Source organism: Nomascus leucogenys, chromosome 8 (genome assembly GCF_006542625.1).
Source record: "Nomascus leucogenys isolate Asia chromosome 8, Asia_NLE_v1, whole genome shotgun sequence".
NCBI classification, from domain to species: domain Eukaryota; kingdom Metazoa; phylum Chordata; class Mammalia; order Primates; family Hylobatidae; genus Nomascus; species Nomascus leucogenys.
Window position 1 is genome coordinate 112,722,536 of NC_044388.1, and position 15,027 is coordinate 112,737,562.

A 15,027-nucleotide genomic window follows, 5' to 3' on the forward strand; every position below is an offset into this window, starting at 1 on the left:
ATTTTGTTTTTGTATTTTTAGTAGAGACGGGGTTTCACTGTGTTGGCCAGGATGGTCTCGATCTCCTGACCTCGTGATCCGCCTGCCTCAGCTCCCAAAGTGCTGGGATTACAGGCATGAGCCACTGTGTCTGGCCCCTTTTTTTTTTTTTTTTTTTTTTTTGAGACAGAGTCTTGCTCTGTCGCCAGGCTGGAAGTGCAGTGGCGCAATCTCAGCTCATTGCAACCTCCTTCTCCTGGGTCCAAACAATTCTCTGCCTCAGCCTCCTGAGTATCTGGGATTACCAGCACCTGCCACTACGCCTAGCTAATTTTTGTATTTTTAGTAGAGACAGGGTTTCACCATCTTGGCCAGGCTGGTCTTGAACTCCTGACCTCGTGATCCACCCATCTCGGCTTCCCAAAGTGCTGGGATTACAGGCGTGAGCCACTGTGCCTGGCCTCCCTTATCTTTTTTTAATGTTGCAAATCTTGGTTCCTAACACTGGTAACATATTTGCTTTATGTTATATATAAAGTAGGTTTAAAATTAAAAATACCTGCTGAGCGTGGTGGCTCACGCCTGTAATCCCAGCATTTTGGGAGGCTGAGGCGGGAGGATCACTTGAGGCCAGTTCGAGACCAGCCTGGCCAATGTGGTGAAACTCCGTCTCTACTGAATATACAAAAATTAGCTGGGCATGGTGGTGCACACCTGTAGTCCCAGCTCCTTGAGAGGCTGAGGTGCAAAAATTGCTTGAACCCAGGAGGTGGAGGTTGCAGTGAGCTGAGATCGCACCACTGCACTCCAGCCTGGGTGACAGAGTGAGAGCCTGTCTAAAAAAAAAAAAAAAAAGTCAAGGCGGGTGTGGTGGCTCATGCCTGCAATCCCAGCACTTTGGGAGGCCAAGGCAGGTGGATCACCTGAGGTCAGGAGATCAAAACCAGCCTGGCCAACATGGCAAAACCCCTTCTCTACTAAAAATACAAAAATTAGCCAGTTGTGGTGGCACAGGCACTCCTGTAACCCCAGCTACTTGGGAAGCTGAGACAGGAGAATCACTTGAACCCGGGAGGCACAGGTTGCAGTGAGCCAAGATCGCGCCAGTGCACTCCAGCCTGGGCCACAGAGTGAGACTCCATCTCAAAAAAAAAAAAAACAATAAGCAAAAACCAGCAACATGGCTTCTGATGATGAGGTCACCTGTTTCTTCAAAGCTCTTTTTGTTTTTGGAAGTACATCTTACGAAGATGTAGGGTCCACATACCATGTTCTTGTTATAAATGATTTTTTTTTTTTTTTTTTTTTTTTGAGATGGAGTCTCACTCTGCCGCCCAGGCTGGAGTGCAGTGGCGCAATATCGGCTCACTGCAACCTCTGCCTCCCGGATTCAAGTGATTCTCCTGCCTCAGCCTCCCGAGTAGCTGGGATTACAGGCTCCTGCCACCACACCCGGCTAATTTTTCTATTTTTAGTAGAGACGGGGTTCCACCATGTTGGCCAGGCTGGTCTCAAACTCCTGACCTCGTGATCCACCCCCCTCGGCCTCCCAAAGTGCTGGGATTACAGGCATGAGCCACTGTGCCCAGCTACATACCATGTTCTGAGGTCAATTGGAATACATTTTTTCTTTGAGTTTATGTCAGATGTGGTATATAGTTCATTTGCTTCGGGTTCTTTTAAAATGTGAGGTTTTTTAAAGGTTTACTTTTGTTCTTTGACGATGTAAACTGTTGGCCTGCTGTCTATCAGTCAGAGCTGTGCAGAGGCACTGGAGCTGCCTCCCTTCAGGCCCCGTCTCATCCTCCCAGCCCCTCCTCTCCATCTTTGCTGGTTTTGCTGGAGTCTTTCTCGTTGACCACGCTCCCAGGGGCTTGGTCGGGTTCCTCACCGCTGCCTGGGACATGTGCAGGGCTGAGCCAAGCATGGGGCGGCGTATGTTGGGACCTGGTCCTTTGGAGACTGTCCTGTGGGGCTCGCTGGACAGGAGCAGTGGGCCTGGGCCTCATGGCCGAACAGCCCAGAAGCCTCGGCGGTCACGGACACCTCGTGTTTGATAAGGTGTTTGCCCCTTCATGATGCTGCTGGCAGGAACCACAGACGGGCGGTGTTTAGTGTTTCCTGGGGGCCTGGGGGTTGCCCTCCAGCCCTCACAGGAACCCTAGGGCACGCTTTATCAGATGAGGAAATTGAGGCTTACAGAGGCCAGGTGCCCAGCTGGCTTCCAGCTCCATGGTCGGCCCTGCCGTGGGCAGCCTGGGGGCACTTGTCTCTCCTCGTTTCCAGCAGCGCGGTCTCCCACACCTACCCTCCCTGGGCGATTGCACCCCCATTCCCAGCGTGCTGCGCACACGCCAGGTTTCTGGCCTCTTCTCCTTCGCCTTCCTGTGGTGGAAATTTCTGAGCCTGGACAGAGGAGAGAGAGCGCGTTAGAACTTGGGGCCCTACTGCGGCTCAAGATGGGGAGTGCCCAGTGACAGTTCTGTTTCATTCCTGCCTCCACTTCTTCCCACAGCCCAGTGTTTCATCCGAAAATACCAGTGACAGCAGAGGGATCCTTGCTTTATTTTAAGAGAAAATACATTGTGGGTTCACACTGATGTTTGCATTTCAGATTCTTACCCAACTTGCATGTTGCTGTCTCCTTTCTACAGAAAGTTGTGGTTCCTGTTGACATTGCTATACATAACAACAGTGTCAGTAGCACTGACTCTGATCCATGGCAAATTATGTGATGACAAAGTTCTCTTTCTAGTTCTCTTTGCTTTTAGAGTCTGTATTGAGTTGCTGTGTCATAAGTCATTCGAAGCAGCGTCTCTGGGCAGGCGGCTGTCTCAGTATGCCACGGAGGCACATTTGTTTCATTTTGCTTTTGAGTTTTAAAGATTGCTCTTAAAAAAAAAAAAAAAAAAGGCCGAGAGCGGTGGCTCATACCTGTTATCCCAGCACTTTGAAAGGCGGAGGCAAGCGGATCACTTGAGCTCAGGAGTTTGAGACCACCCTGACCAAAATGCAGAAACCCCGTCTCTACTAAAAATACAAAATTAGCCAGGTGTGGTGGTGCATGCCTGTAATCCCAGCTACTCGGGAGGCTGAGGCAGGAGAATCGCTTGAACCTGGGAGGCGGAGGTTGTGGTGAGCTGAAATCGTGCCATTGTACTCCAGTCTGGGCAACAAGAGAAACTCCATCTCAAAAAAAAAAAAAAAAGTTTTGTAATTTTGTAAAATGGTTACATGGCACCAAAGCAAAAACTACAAAAAGTGCATTCTGAGACGTCAGAGGGAAATGTGTCAGGCTCCCCGTCCACAGCGCTGTGTGGTAGTTCAGAAATTTGCATTCCCATAAACATTGTGGGAGCACCGTCTCCCCAGACTTGCCAGCAGAGTGTGGTGTGAAGGTTAGACGTTGCCACTGTGACGTGTGAGAAGCACATCGGTCCTCTATATCATGGGTCCACGTCGTGGATCCAGCCAACCATAGATTGGAAATGTTCAGGGAAAAATGCACTGAACATGCGTAGACGTTTTTTATTGACACAGCGTTCATGTTGTGTTGGTCATGAGTCACCGAGAGCTGATTTAAGGTATGGCGGGGTGTGCTTAGGCTCTGTGCAAACACTGCCATCTTCCATCAGGGACTCGAGCATCCTTGGGTTTCAGGGACCCTGAGACCAACCTCCTATGGGTGGCAAGGAACAGCAGTCTCCGGGAGGTTCTGACAGGCGTTTCCCAAGCTGTGGTGTGACCGAGCTCATCTGTGCTTCTCTTGCTGTTTATGACTCCTGCCCACTTCATGGTGTTTTTGGTTTTTTGTTTGTTTTGGGGGGAATTGTGCAAGGTTCTTATGTTACTGTTTCTGGAAACTGATTCACAGTTAGGGCCATTTCCCTCCTCCCGGGTATGAAGTCCTGTGCTGCGTCTGGTGTTTGTGGGTTTGATTTTTTCACACTCAGAGCCGCAACACACCCGCCATGACACCTGAGAAGTGGAGGAGGGACTTGGGTTTCATGTTTTTCCTTGGGCTGTTCCCGCATCCTTAGACCCACGTCAGATATCACAGTGTTGGGCTGTTTCTTCCCCGGTTCGATGCTCCTGTCGTATGTGAGTGTCTGTGTGCACTTGGCCCCTTTCTGGATTTTATGTTTTGCTTCATGTTTTGTCTATGTCATCCTGCACCACCGTGCACCAGGTGAGCAGTGGGCGTTTGACTCTGGGTTTTGAACCCAGGCCCTGGGGCCTCAGCACCGCATGTCTTGTGATAAAGGGACAGTGATAGAGGGACAGGCGTGCCATGTGACACACAAGCTGGGGTCTCCACAGGTGTCCCACAACGCCTGCCCATTTCAGTTACTGGCACAGTGTGCATGTTTGCACGTGCTTGTGCACGGGTGTGTGCGCGTGTCACTTTAGAAATGGGCTATTGGGTTTCATTCAGCTGAGAGTGAAGAGGCCAGCGGGGCAGGTCATGTAACCGTCTGTCTAAGTCACTGTGGTCCATGTGGAAGTGCTGAAATGCATCAGAACAGAGAAAGATGACTCTGTGACGTCATTCCCTTGTAGTTCCAGGACCACATCAAGACTTGTGGCAAGTGTCGAGTCCCTTGCAGATTCCACGCCATCGGCTGCCTTGAGACGGTGAGTCTGGGGGTCTGAGGTTGGGGGCCACCCCTCATCCTGGGTGTGGTCTTCACTGCCTCCAGCCCAGCGCTTCCTGGTTTCCTTCTGGCTGCTTCTCAGCCTACTCTGCAGCGCTGCCTCCTCCTGCCCCAGCTGTCTGAGTGTCCCCAGCTTGGTCTCTGGGCTGGTAGCCCTGTCCACTCCCATCTTCCTGGTGGCGTTGTAGTGCCCGGCTTTGACTGCCACTTGTCTCTGAAGATGCCTAAGGCGTGTGCCCACCTGTCGCCTTGAGCCTCCCTGGGTGTTGAGTGCATATCTCAGACGTACCCGGCCGGCTCGCCATGACCATTCCTTGGCCGCTGTCTCCCTGCCCCCATCTCACACAGAAAAGGGCAGCACTCTTAACACAGCGGCTGTTGCCGAGCCCTCCGCCACCAGCAGGCACTCGGGCCCCTCCTCTCGCCTCAACGCTCCACGTTCGGGCTGACAGAGGTCTCGTCTGCCCTCAAATGGTTCCTGGACACCTGGACCCCCCATCCCCCCAGCTGTCACTGCCCTGTCCACGTCGTCCTCATCTCTCACTGGGACGCAGGCTCAGGCGCTTACGGACCCCCGTTCTTTTCCGCTCTGGCCTGTTCACAAATGGAAATCGATCACAGCTCTCCCTCATGGCTTCTCATTCAGAGTGGCCTGCTCCTGTGATCTTTCCCTCCCCTCAGCTATCTCCTCTGCTCTGCTTGCTGGCCTGAGCTTCCTTGGGCACGCCCACTTGTGCCCACCCCAGGCACTTGGAAGCTGGCACAATGGCCAGGCGCCTGGGTCTCTCCAGGTGGAGCCCCCTGCTCCACCCCTGCAGACTCTACCCCTCTGTCGCCAGCACCTCATGTCTTTGTCTCTTGTCCGTCTTGCCCTGTACCACAGGAGCCCCTTGAGGTCAGGACCCTCGAGGAGTACTGGGCCCAGAGGTGGCCCCCAGCTGAGGTGTGTACCTGATGGATGGAGAGGGGCAGGCCGTGGGTGCAGACCCTCCCCTGGCCAGCTCGCTGGGCAGGCATCTTCCTTGCTTGAAGACAGGGATGCCTTGACGGCATTTGTGGTAGAGTCAGTTGCTGACTTGATTCTATGTGTCCTTAGATACTGCATTTTTTTCCTAATAACGGTGAAAAGGACCATGGCTGCCTCCATTTTCTTTGTCTGCGTTGGATAGTCTTCTGCTGTCCGTGTTCTTGTCTGTTTCCCACTCCGACCTGGCATCTGCCATCTCTAGGAAGCCCGGGCTTCCTGTGCGGGAGGTTGTGTAGAGACCACCCGGGCCTCAGTGGCGCTCGTTGCCGCCACTGTGTTCCTTGTTTCTGGGCCTTTTGGTGTTGAGAAATAAGAGAGAACACAGCATGAGTCTGTGGCGACGCTCGCTTCCCGTTTGCACAAGGGATCTCCCCGTGCTGGCATACCCACCCCAGGCTCAGCCAGGGCGTGCTTTTTCCATGCCGCACACAGCACAGTCCCAGCAGCACCACTCTCTGAGAAGATGCAGGACGAGCTCTCGTGTAGCTGTTTGTGCCTCTTGAGTGCCCTTCTGCTCTCTGGGTGGTCGTGCCTCTAGCTGGGTACACATGTAGGTCCATTTGTTTCTTTTACTGTAATTTTTTTAGAGTGTCTTATTTATTTATTTATTTTATTTATTTATTTTTGAGGCTGAGTCTTGCTTTGTCACCCAGGCTGGAGTGCAGTGGCATGATCTCAGCTCACTGCAACCTCTGCCTCCCGGGTTCAAACAACTCTTGTGCCTCAGCCTCCCAAGTAGGTGATGAAAGGCCCAAGTAGCTGTGATCACAGCTGTGTGCCACCACGCCCGGCTAATTTTTGTATTTTTAGTAGAGATGTGGTTTCACCCTGTTGCCCAGGCTAGTCTCGAACTTCTGACCTCAAGTGATCCTCCTGCCTCAGCCTCCTAAAGTTCTGGGATTACAGGCATGACTGTGCCTGGCCTCATTTTTAAATTTTGTTGTGGAAATTTGAAAATAATTTAATTGCAAAGTCAGGTCTATAAAATGAGTATGTTTAAGGAGGCCTAGCTTCCACCCCTGTGTTTTCACCTTCCCCCTGTGGGTACCTTTTTATTTTTTATTTTATTTTATTTTATTTTTGAGATAGAGTCTCGCTCTGTCACCCAGGCTGGAGTGCAGTGGCGCCATCTCGGCTCACTGCAACCTCCACCTCCTGGGTTCAAGTATTCTCCTGCCTCAGCCTCCCAGAAAGCTGGGATTACAAGCACACACCACCAGGCCCAGCTAATTTTTGTATTTTTAGTAGAGATGGGGTTTTGCCATGTTGGCCAGGCTGGTCTCAAACTCCTGACCTCAGGTGATCCACCCACCTTAGACTCCCAAAGTACTGGGATTACAGGTGTGAGCCACTGCACCTGGCCTATTTTTATATTTATTTATTTTTGAAACAGAGTTTCGCTCTGTCGGCCAGGCTAGAAGTGCAGTGGGACCATCTCAGCTCACTGCAGCCTCCCCGTCCTGGGTTCAAACGATTCTCATGCCTCAGCCGCCTGAGTAGCTGGAATTACAGACATGTGCCACCACGCCTCGCTAATTTTTGTATCTTTAGTAGAGACAGGGTTTCACCATGTTGCCCAGGCTTGTCTGGAACTTGTGGGTAGCTTTTTTTTTTTTTCTTTTTGAGACAGAGTTTCGCTCTTGTTGCCCAGGCTAGAGTACAATGGCACGATCTCGGCTCACCACAACCTCCACCTCCCGGGTTCAAGCAATTCTCCTGCCTCAACCTCCCGAGTAGCTGGGATTACAGGCATGCACCACCACGCACGGCTAATTTTGTATTTTTAGTAGAAACAGAGTTTCTCCATGTTGGTCAGGCTAGTCTCCAACTCCCGACCTCAGGTGGTCCTCCCACCTCGGCCTCCCAAAGTGCTGGGATTACAGGCGTGAGCCACCGTGCCCAGTCGTGAGTAGCTTTTTTAAAATGGTGTGTTGCTTTTATTTTTCTTCTCTTTTCCTTTCTGTCCCTTCCCCTCCCTTTCCCCCTCCCCTTCTTCCCTTCGTCCCGTCCTGTCCTGTCCTGTCCCCTTTTTCTTTTCTTCAAAACAGGGTTTCGCTGTGTCAGACAGGCAGGGATGCAGTGGTATGATCTTGGCTCACTGCAGCCTCAAGCTCCTGGGCTCAAGTGATCCTCCCACCTCAGCCTCCTGAGTAGCTGGAACCGCTGGCATACACCACCATGCCTGGCTAATGTTTTAAAATTTTTTGTAGACATGGGGTTTCACCATGTTGCCCTAGCTAATCTCCAACTCCTGGGCCCAAATGATCCTCCCGCTTCAGCCTTCTGAAGTGCTGGAATCACAGTTGCTAGCTACTGTGCCTGGCTACAACTAAGTTCTATAGCAAGCTTCATATTCTTTAAACATACCTGACTTTCAGTCTGTCATACACAAAAAGGATCAGCCATGGCCAGGCCACCCAGGCATCCCTATCTCTGACTCTGGCCTGTCTCCTCAGCTCAGCTGAGGCCCACATCTTGGTGGCAGTCCCCGGGTGGGAGCCGAATGGTAGGTGGAGCCAGCAGCCTCCCTGCCCTTTGCCTGCAGGTAGAGGGTGAGAAACAGCAGGAGCACGAGGCGCAGTGGCTGCGGGAGCACCTGGCCATGCTGCTGAGCTCAGTGCTGGAGGCAAAGCCCCTCTCGGGAGACCAGAGCCACGTGGGGTCAGAGCTCCTGCAGAGGTGCGAAAGCCTGGAGAAGAAGACGGCCACTTTTGAGAACATTGTCTGTGTCCTGAACCGGGAGGTGGAGAGGGTGGCCATGACTGCCGAGGCCTGCAGCCGGCAGCACCGGCTGGACCAAGACAAGATTGAAGCCCTGAGTAACAAGGTTTGTGCCTGCTGGGCAGCCAGCCATGAGGAGGACAGTGTAAAGGGGGATAGTGTCCCTGCCCCAGCAGATTCTAGCAGGTCCTGGAGCGTTAGAGCTGGGACAGTGTAGAACTCCATCCACAAACCCCAGTCCAGCGTGGTTTCTAGGGGAGGCTCTGGCTCCCTCCATTTCTGAGTCCTGTTCTCTGAGGGACCCAAACCCTGGAAGGTCATAGAGGCCAGGCCGTGGGCGGGAGCCTCTTCTTTCTGATGGGAGGGTGAAGTCAGCCATGGGGATGTGCATGGCCTGGTGTGGCTTCTGAGCACACTTGCTGGCTGGGAGCTTCTGTGTGGACTTGGAGCCACCACCTCTTGGCGAGGGCGGGGTTGGGTTCTTGTGTGCAGGGAGCAGACATGAGAAACATGGAGCCCAGGGGTGCCCAAGAGCACTGTCCTGCTGGAGATCGGTGGGTGTGGGAGGCAGGGGCTCGTGCCCACACCCCTCCTGTAAGAGGGAAGGTGGTCTTGGCACCCGGCAGGTGCAGCAGCTGGAGAGGAGCATTGGCCTCAAGGACCTGGCGATGGCCGACCTGGAGCAGAAGGTCTTGGAGATGGAGGCATCCACCTACGATGGAGTCTTCATCTGGAAGATCTCAGACTTCGCCAGGAAGCGCCAGGAAGCTGTGGCCGGCCGCACACCCGCCATCTTCTCCCCAGGTGTGGTTCTAGGACCCCCACCTCACTGCGGCTGCTGTTTACTTGGCACCTGGGTCCCCTCACTCCTGTGACCACATGGGATGCCTCCCAAGGGTGGGGCTGGTATACGACCCCCAGTGATACCGGGAGCGGCTGCCCCTCCCTGAGTGGCAAGTGGGGCAACTGAATATGGGCTGGCCGGTGGGTGCCCTTGGGCAGGGGTCAGGGTGGGGAGGTTGGGCTGGCTGCCCTTCTGCTGTGCCGCCCTTGAGGGGTACCCCTCGTTACCCACAGCCTGGTCCTCTGGCATACAGCCCTAAAGCAGACATTACATCAACAGGCTCTCCTGCCTGATCACAGCTCCCAGGAAGACAGGGCGGGTGGGAGTGGCCGGGGGGATGGGACATGGCTCCCACGGCCTTGGGGCTGAGCTAGTCCGACCCCTCCCAGGTTCATTTTCCACACAGAGCTCAGGGAGGGTGTTTCTCATACCCCGCTCCCCCGCCTTTTTTTTTTTTTTTTTTTTTTTAACCCCAACTACGGGGTCTCTTGAGAGGGTGCTCGTGGGGTCTCTCCTGGAGGGCACTGCTGGTGACAGGGTGGGGTGGTGGCTGCCCAGCCACCAGGACTGTGCTTCTGGGCACTGCAGTCCAGAGGCGGCCCCCCTGCTGTCCCTGGAGGCCCTGGCTGACCTCATGGCGGCTCCAGCCATCATCTCAGCCCTGCCTGACCTTGTGGCAGCCCCAGCCATCATCTCGGCCCCCACCCTGTCAAGGCCCTGGCTGACCTCGTGGCAGCCCCAGCCATCATCTTGGCCCTGACTCAGGCACTCCCCTCATGGCCTTTGTTGCCATGGCTCAGAACACACCCTCATGCGGACTTTATTTTTACACTGACTTGGTGAACGTGCTGATAGAATCTTAGGTTCTAGGATCCAGGCTGAGACACTGTAGGCACCTTTCCTGTTTGAATTTAGCCTGGCACTGCTGGTGAAACTCCCTGAGCACCGGGGGCCATGGCAGTCCTGTGCTCCAGTGCCCTCAAGGCAGAAAGAGACCCAAGCGTCATCTGGAGGGGCCGCCATGTTCTGTGTGGTGCATCCTGAAAAGGCCTTCAGCAGGGACCAGAACTCACACACTCTTTCTTCTCTGAGTTGACACTGGAAAAATGAAAGATTGTTTTGGGGGAAACTCGAGGGAACAGTCTGGGCAGCCTGCACGGCATGGCCCTGTTCCTCCAGGGCTGGGAAAGTTAGCACTGCTTTCTGGTGGCGACCTTCCCTCTGCAGCTGCTGGCTCAGCCGATTGTATATGCTGAGAGCTCTGTACTAAGCGTGGGGTGAAGGGTCAGCATTGTGGAGGCCCTGCCACAGAAGTGGTCTTCTTGGAAGCTGCACTCGAGCAGGAGGACCTGTTCGTGTGGAACATCTGCCTTAAGTAATGCTGGTGAACACAGCTTGTGTGTGGCATGCGTGGAGGCCGAGGACAGGCAGGATGGGCCTGGGCACACAGTGGAGGACGAGGACGGGAGGGTGGTCCTGGTGCCGCCACAGTGGGGTCCCTGCGTGCAGACCTTTGCACACGGTGTTCTGTCGTGTGACTTGGAAAGCAGCCTCTGCCGTGTTCTGGCTGTCATTCATGTCTGTGTCTTGTTGGGTGGGAAGGAAGTTGACTCTGCTTGTTTCAGCGTTCACTCTAGCCAGCACCTCTTCTGAGGCAGGCTTGGGGCCCATCCTAAGCCCTGGGCGGGTCAGGGTCCCCTCTGCGGCTCTGCCAAGGCCCCAACCACTGCATTTGGTGGATCTCTCCATGTTGCTCTGCTCATTTTCTTAAGTTTTGGGGGTTACATTTGGGATTCTTAGAAATGCTTTTTCTGGCCGGGTGTGGTGCTCACACCTGTAATCCCAGCACTTTGGGAGGCCAACACGTGTGGATCACCTGAGGTCAGGAGTTTGAGACCATCCTGGCCAACATAGTGAAACCTCATCTCTACTAAAAATATAAAAATTAGCTGGGTGTGGTGGCGGGCGCCTGTAATCTCAGCTACTCAGGAGGCTGAGGCTGGAGAATCGCTTGATCCCAGGAGGTGGAGGTTGCAGTGAGCCAAGATTGTACCACTGCACTCAGCCTGGGCAACAAGAGCAAGACTCTACCTTTTTCTAATTTTTCTAATTACTACTTTTTTTTTTTTTTTAAATGAAATTTGTTTTTGTTGGAAACTACATAGTTTGAGGAAAAAAACTGCTTTCTTTGCACCCCAGAACCTGAATGTTTCTTTGTGGGTGTTTTTGTCCCTGGGGGAGGGCAGCCAGGCAGGAAGAGCCTTGCCCCACCCTTGCTGAGTGTCAGCTCACCAGGCACCCCTCCTGCCTCCCCAGCCTTCTACACCAGCAGGTACGGCTACAAGATGTGTCTGCGTATCTACCTGAACGGCGACGGCACCGGGCGAGGAACACACCTGTCCCTCTTCTTTGTGGTGATGAAGGGCCCGAATGACGCCCTGCTGCGGTGGCCCTTCAACCAGAAGGTGTGAGGCCGTCCCCGCAGGCTTCGCTAGGGCCGCACCTGGGAGTCCCTCTGGGCAGTGCGGCTTCTGTGGTGCAGGGTTGTGTGGGACAGGGTGGCTTGGGCTCGCTGGACCAGGTGTCTGCAGCAGGCACGTCACCCTGTGATGCTGTGTCACGTCATGGAGAGCTCTGGCAGTTTCTGTCGTTTCCATGATTTCTGAGCACTGGTCTGTGACACAAGCAACTGGCTTCCTGACCTGTCAGATAAATATAAATATGACTAAGAAAAAGGACAAGGCCGAGTGTGGGGGAGTATGTATCCCTGTGATCCCAGCACTTTGGGAGGCTGAGGTGGGAGGATTGCTTGAGCCCAGGAGTTTGAGGTCAGCCTGGGCAACATAGTGAGACCCCATGTCTAAAAAAAAAATAGAAGAATTAGCCAGGCATGTTGGTGCATGCCTGTATTCCCAGCTATTCGGGAGGCTGAGGCAGGAGGATTGCTTGAGCCCAGTAGGTTGAGGCTGCAGTGAGCCGAGATCATGCTACTGCACTGCAGCCTGGGCAACAGAGCAAGACTGGGCTCTAAAAATTAAATGAACAAAAGGACAAAGCACAAAATAATGCAGGTTCGGGGTGCCCAGCTTTAGCCCAGGACTCCAGCTGTTGATGGGTGTCTGGACCAGTAGTTTGAAAACCCCGCCCTGGAGAGAGTGTGCAAAGGAAGGAACACGGCTTCGGAGCCCTCTTCGTCGGAGGTGTCATTTATTTATTTACTTATTTTTAAGACAGAGTCTTGCTCTGACGCCCAGGCTGGAGTGCAGTGTCATGATCTCGGCTCACTGCAACCTCCACCTCCCGGGTTCAAGCAATTCTCCTGCCTCAGCCTCCTAAGTAGCTGGGACTACAGGCACGCACCACCATACCCAGCTAATTTTTGTATTTTTAGTAGAGATGGGGTTTCACCACGTTGGTCAGGCTGGTCTCGAACTCCTGACCTCATGATCCGCCCACCTTAGCCTCCCAAAGTGCTGGGATTGTAGGCATGAGCCACTGCGCCTGGCCTATTTTGAAAATCAGAATCTATTATTTTGTGGAATTGAAGATCCAGAGACTAGGCTGGAATGAGAAGGTCCCTTCCTTCTGCCACAGTTGGCCCAGGCTTGCTACTTCCCCCACCCCCTATAGCTAGCTAGTGGAGTAGGCAGAGCAGAGTTGGGCGGGGTGAGGGGGTGTGGAGGGCCCACAGGCCCTTGTCTGTCCTGGGGTGTCCAGGTTCACAGGCCCGACAGAGGCAGACTCAGGTTCTCCCTGAAAAGTGCTCTTCATGGGCGGGCAGTGGGTGCTTCATGATCTCTTTGGCAAGAAAATGTCTTTGTCAGGTGTGTTATTTTTTGCATTTTCCTAATAATAATCCAAGCCGGGCGCGGTGGCTCACGCCTGTAATCCCAGCACTTTGGGAGGCCGAGGCGGGCGGATCACGAGGTCAGGAGATCGAGGCCATCCTGGCTAACATGGTGAAACCCCGTCTCTACTAAAAATACAAAAAATTAGCTGGGCGAGGTGGCGGGCGCCTGTAGTCCCAGCTACTCGGGAGGCTGAGGCAGGAGAATGACGTGAACCCTGGGGGGCGGAACCTGCAGTGAGCTGAGATCGCGCCACTGCACTCCAACCTGGGTGACAGTGAGACTCCGTCTTAAAAAAAAATAATAATAATAATAATAATAATAATAATTCAAGTTCAGGAGTGGTAAGCTTTAGTCTAGGACTCCAGATGTCAGTGGACAGGAAAGGCCAGAATGGACACAGGTTCCCCAGAGAGAAGCAGAATGCCGGTGGCTGGGGAGGGCTGGGAAGCCCGGGCACTGCGGCAGGAGCAAGGCCGCCCACCACGTGGTCCCGGCTGGGCCTCAGCCTCTGGCCTGGGTCCTGGGATGGCCGCCTGTGGCCTCCTGCTAGTGGTCCTGCTGGTGTCCAGACCCTCGGGAGCCAGAGCGAGACGGCCCACAGACCTGTGTCCCCTCCCTGGGGCTCTCTCCTCCAGGTGACCTTAATGCTGCTCGACCAGAATAACCGGGAGCACGTGATTGACGCCTTCAGGCCCGACGTGACCTCGTCCTCTTTTCAGAGGCCAGTCAACGACATGAACATCGCAAGCGGCTGCCCCCTCTTCTGCCCCGTCTCCAAGATGGAGGCCAAGAATTCCTACGTGCGGGACGATGCCATCTTCATCAAGGCCATTGTGGACCTGACAGGGCTCTAACTGCCCCCTACTGGTGTCTGGGGATTAGGGGCAGCCAGGCACAGCCGGCTCACTGAGGGGCCACCACACTGGGCCAGGGCCTCACTGTACAAGTGGGCAGGGGCCGCGCTTGGGCGCTTGGGAGGGTGTCGGCCTGCAGCCAAGTTCACTGTCACGGGGGAAGGAGCCACCAGCCAGTCCTCAGATTTCAGAGACTGTGTGGAGGGGCCTAGGAGACGGGCTTAGCCCAGGGCTGTGGTGGGATTGGCCGAGGGTCTTCAGGTGCTTCCCAGCACAAGCTGCCCTTGCTGTCCTGTGCAGTGAAGGGAGAGGCCGTGGGTGGGGACACTCGGAGTGGGAGCATATCCCAGCAGTGCCCACATAGCAGGAGCCCAGTGGATGTCCCTCGGGCATGACAGGCAGGAAGGAGGGCTGCTCCAGGAGAAGGGCCTCCTGCTGGCCAGAGCAAGGAAGGCTGAGTAGCTTGGTTCTCCCCTCTGGCCCCTGGAGAGAAGGGAGCATTCCTAGACCTCTGGGTGCCTGTCTGCACAGAGCTCTGGTCTGTGCCACCTTGGCCAGGCTGGCTGTGGGAGAGGGTCTGATCCCGTGCTGCCTCTGCTCAGACCACTGTGTGGGGGGTGCACAGCACAGCCTGCGGGTGAGGTGTGAGAGCTTGCCATCCAGCTCACGAGACAGCTATTAAACCATTCAAATCTTTGTGGTCAGTGGCATCCATTTGGTTCCAGGTTGCCTGTGGCTTCCAGTCTTGGCAGTGGTGACCCTCTGCGGGTCCTCCTGGCCTGCTCTCCTCTCACAGACCCCTCCCCACAGGGTGCCTGGCCCCTGCCTGCTTCTCTAGCTAGCCAGGCTGTTCTGTTCCTTACCTGCTGTAAGCTGTCTCTTCTCAAGCCTTGGTGAAGCCCAGTGTTCCCTCTTTTGGAATGTTCTTCCCTGTCCATCTCCTCTCCTGGGCCTCCCCAGGGACTCCTGTGAGAGCAGGATGAGGATGAGCCAGCCCTGGTCCTGCCTTTCTGTGCACAGGCTCCACCAAGCATCCTGGCTGCACTGAGTGTCCTGGTTGCACCGAGCGTCGTGGCTGCACCGAGTGTCTTGGCTG

At 54.4% G+C, this 15,027-nt stretch overlaps 1 protein-coding gene across 6 annotated transcripts in view; it reads left to right on the forward strand.

Moving 5' to 3' along the window:
- TRAF2 (TNF receptor associated factor 2) overlaps nucleotides 1-14,634 on the forward strand; it is a 39,323-nt gene extending 24,689 nt beyond the window's left edge. For 4 of the 6 annotated variants that reach the window (XM_030818232.1, XM_030818231.1, XM_030818230.1 and 1 more), the window contains 5 exons: nucleotides 4,540-4,614; nucleotides 8,207-8,488; nucleotides 9,009-9,186; nucleotides 11,543-11,691; nucleotides 13,713-14,634. In XM_030818232.1, coding sequence (XP_030674092.1) covers nucleotides 4,540-4,614; nucleotides 8,207-8,488; nucleotides 9,009-9,186; nucleotides 11,543-11,691; nucleotides 13,713-13,931 — 903 coding nt within the window. In that variant the 3' untranslated portion in view covers nucleotides 13,932-14,634. The remainder of the gene's footprint in view (nucleotides 1-4,539; nucleotides 4,615-8,206; nucleotides 8,489-9,008; nucleotides 9,187-11,542; nucleotides 11,692-13,712) is intronic. The other 2 variants (XM_003279791.4, XM_030818234.1) reach the window with 2 other exon arrangements.
- Nucleotides 14,635-15,027: the final 393 nt, after the last annotated feature.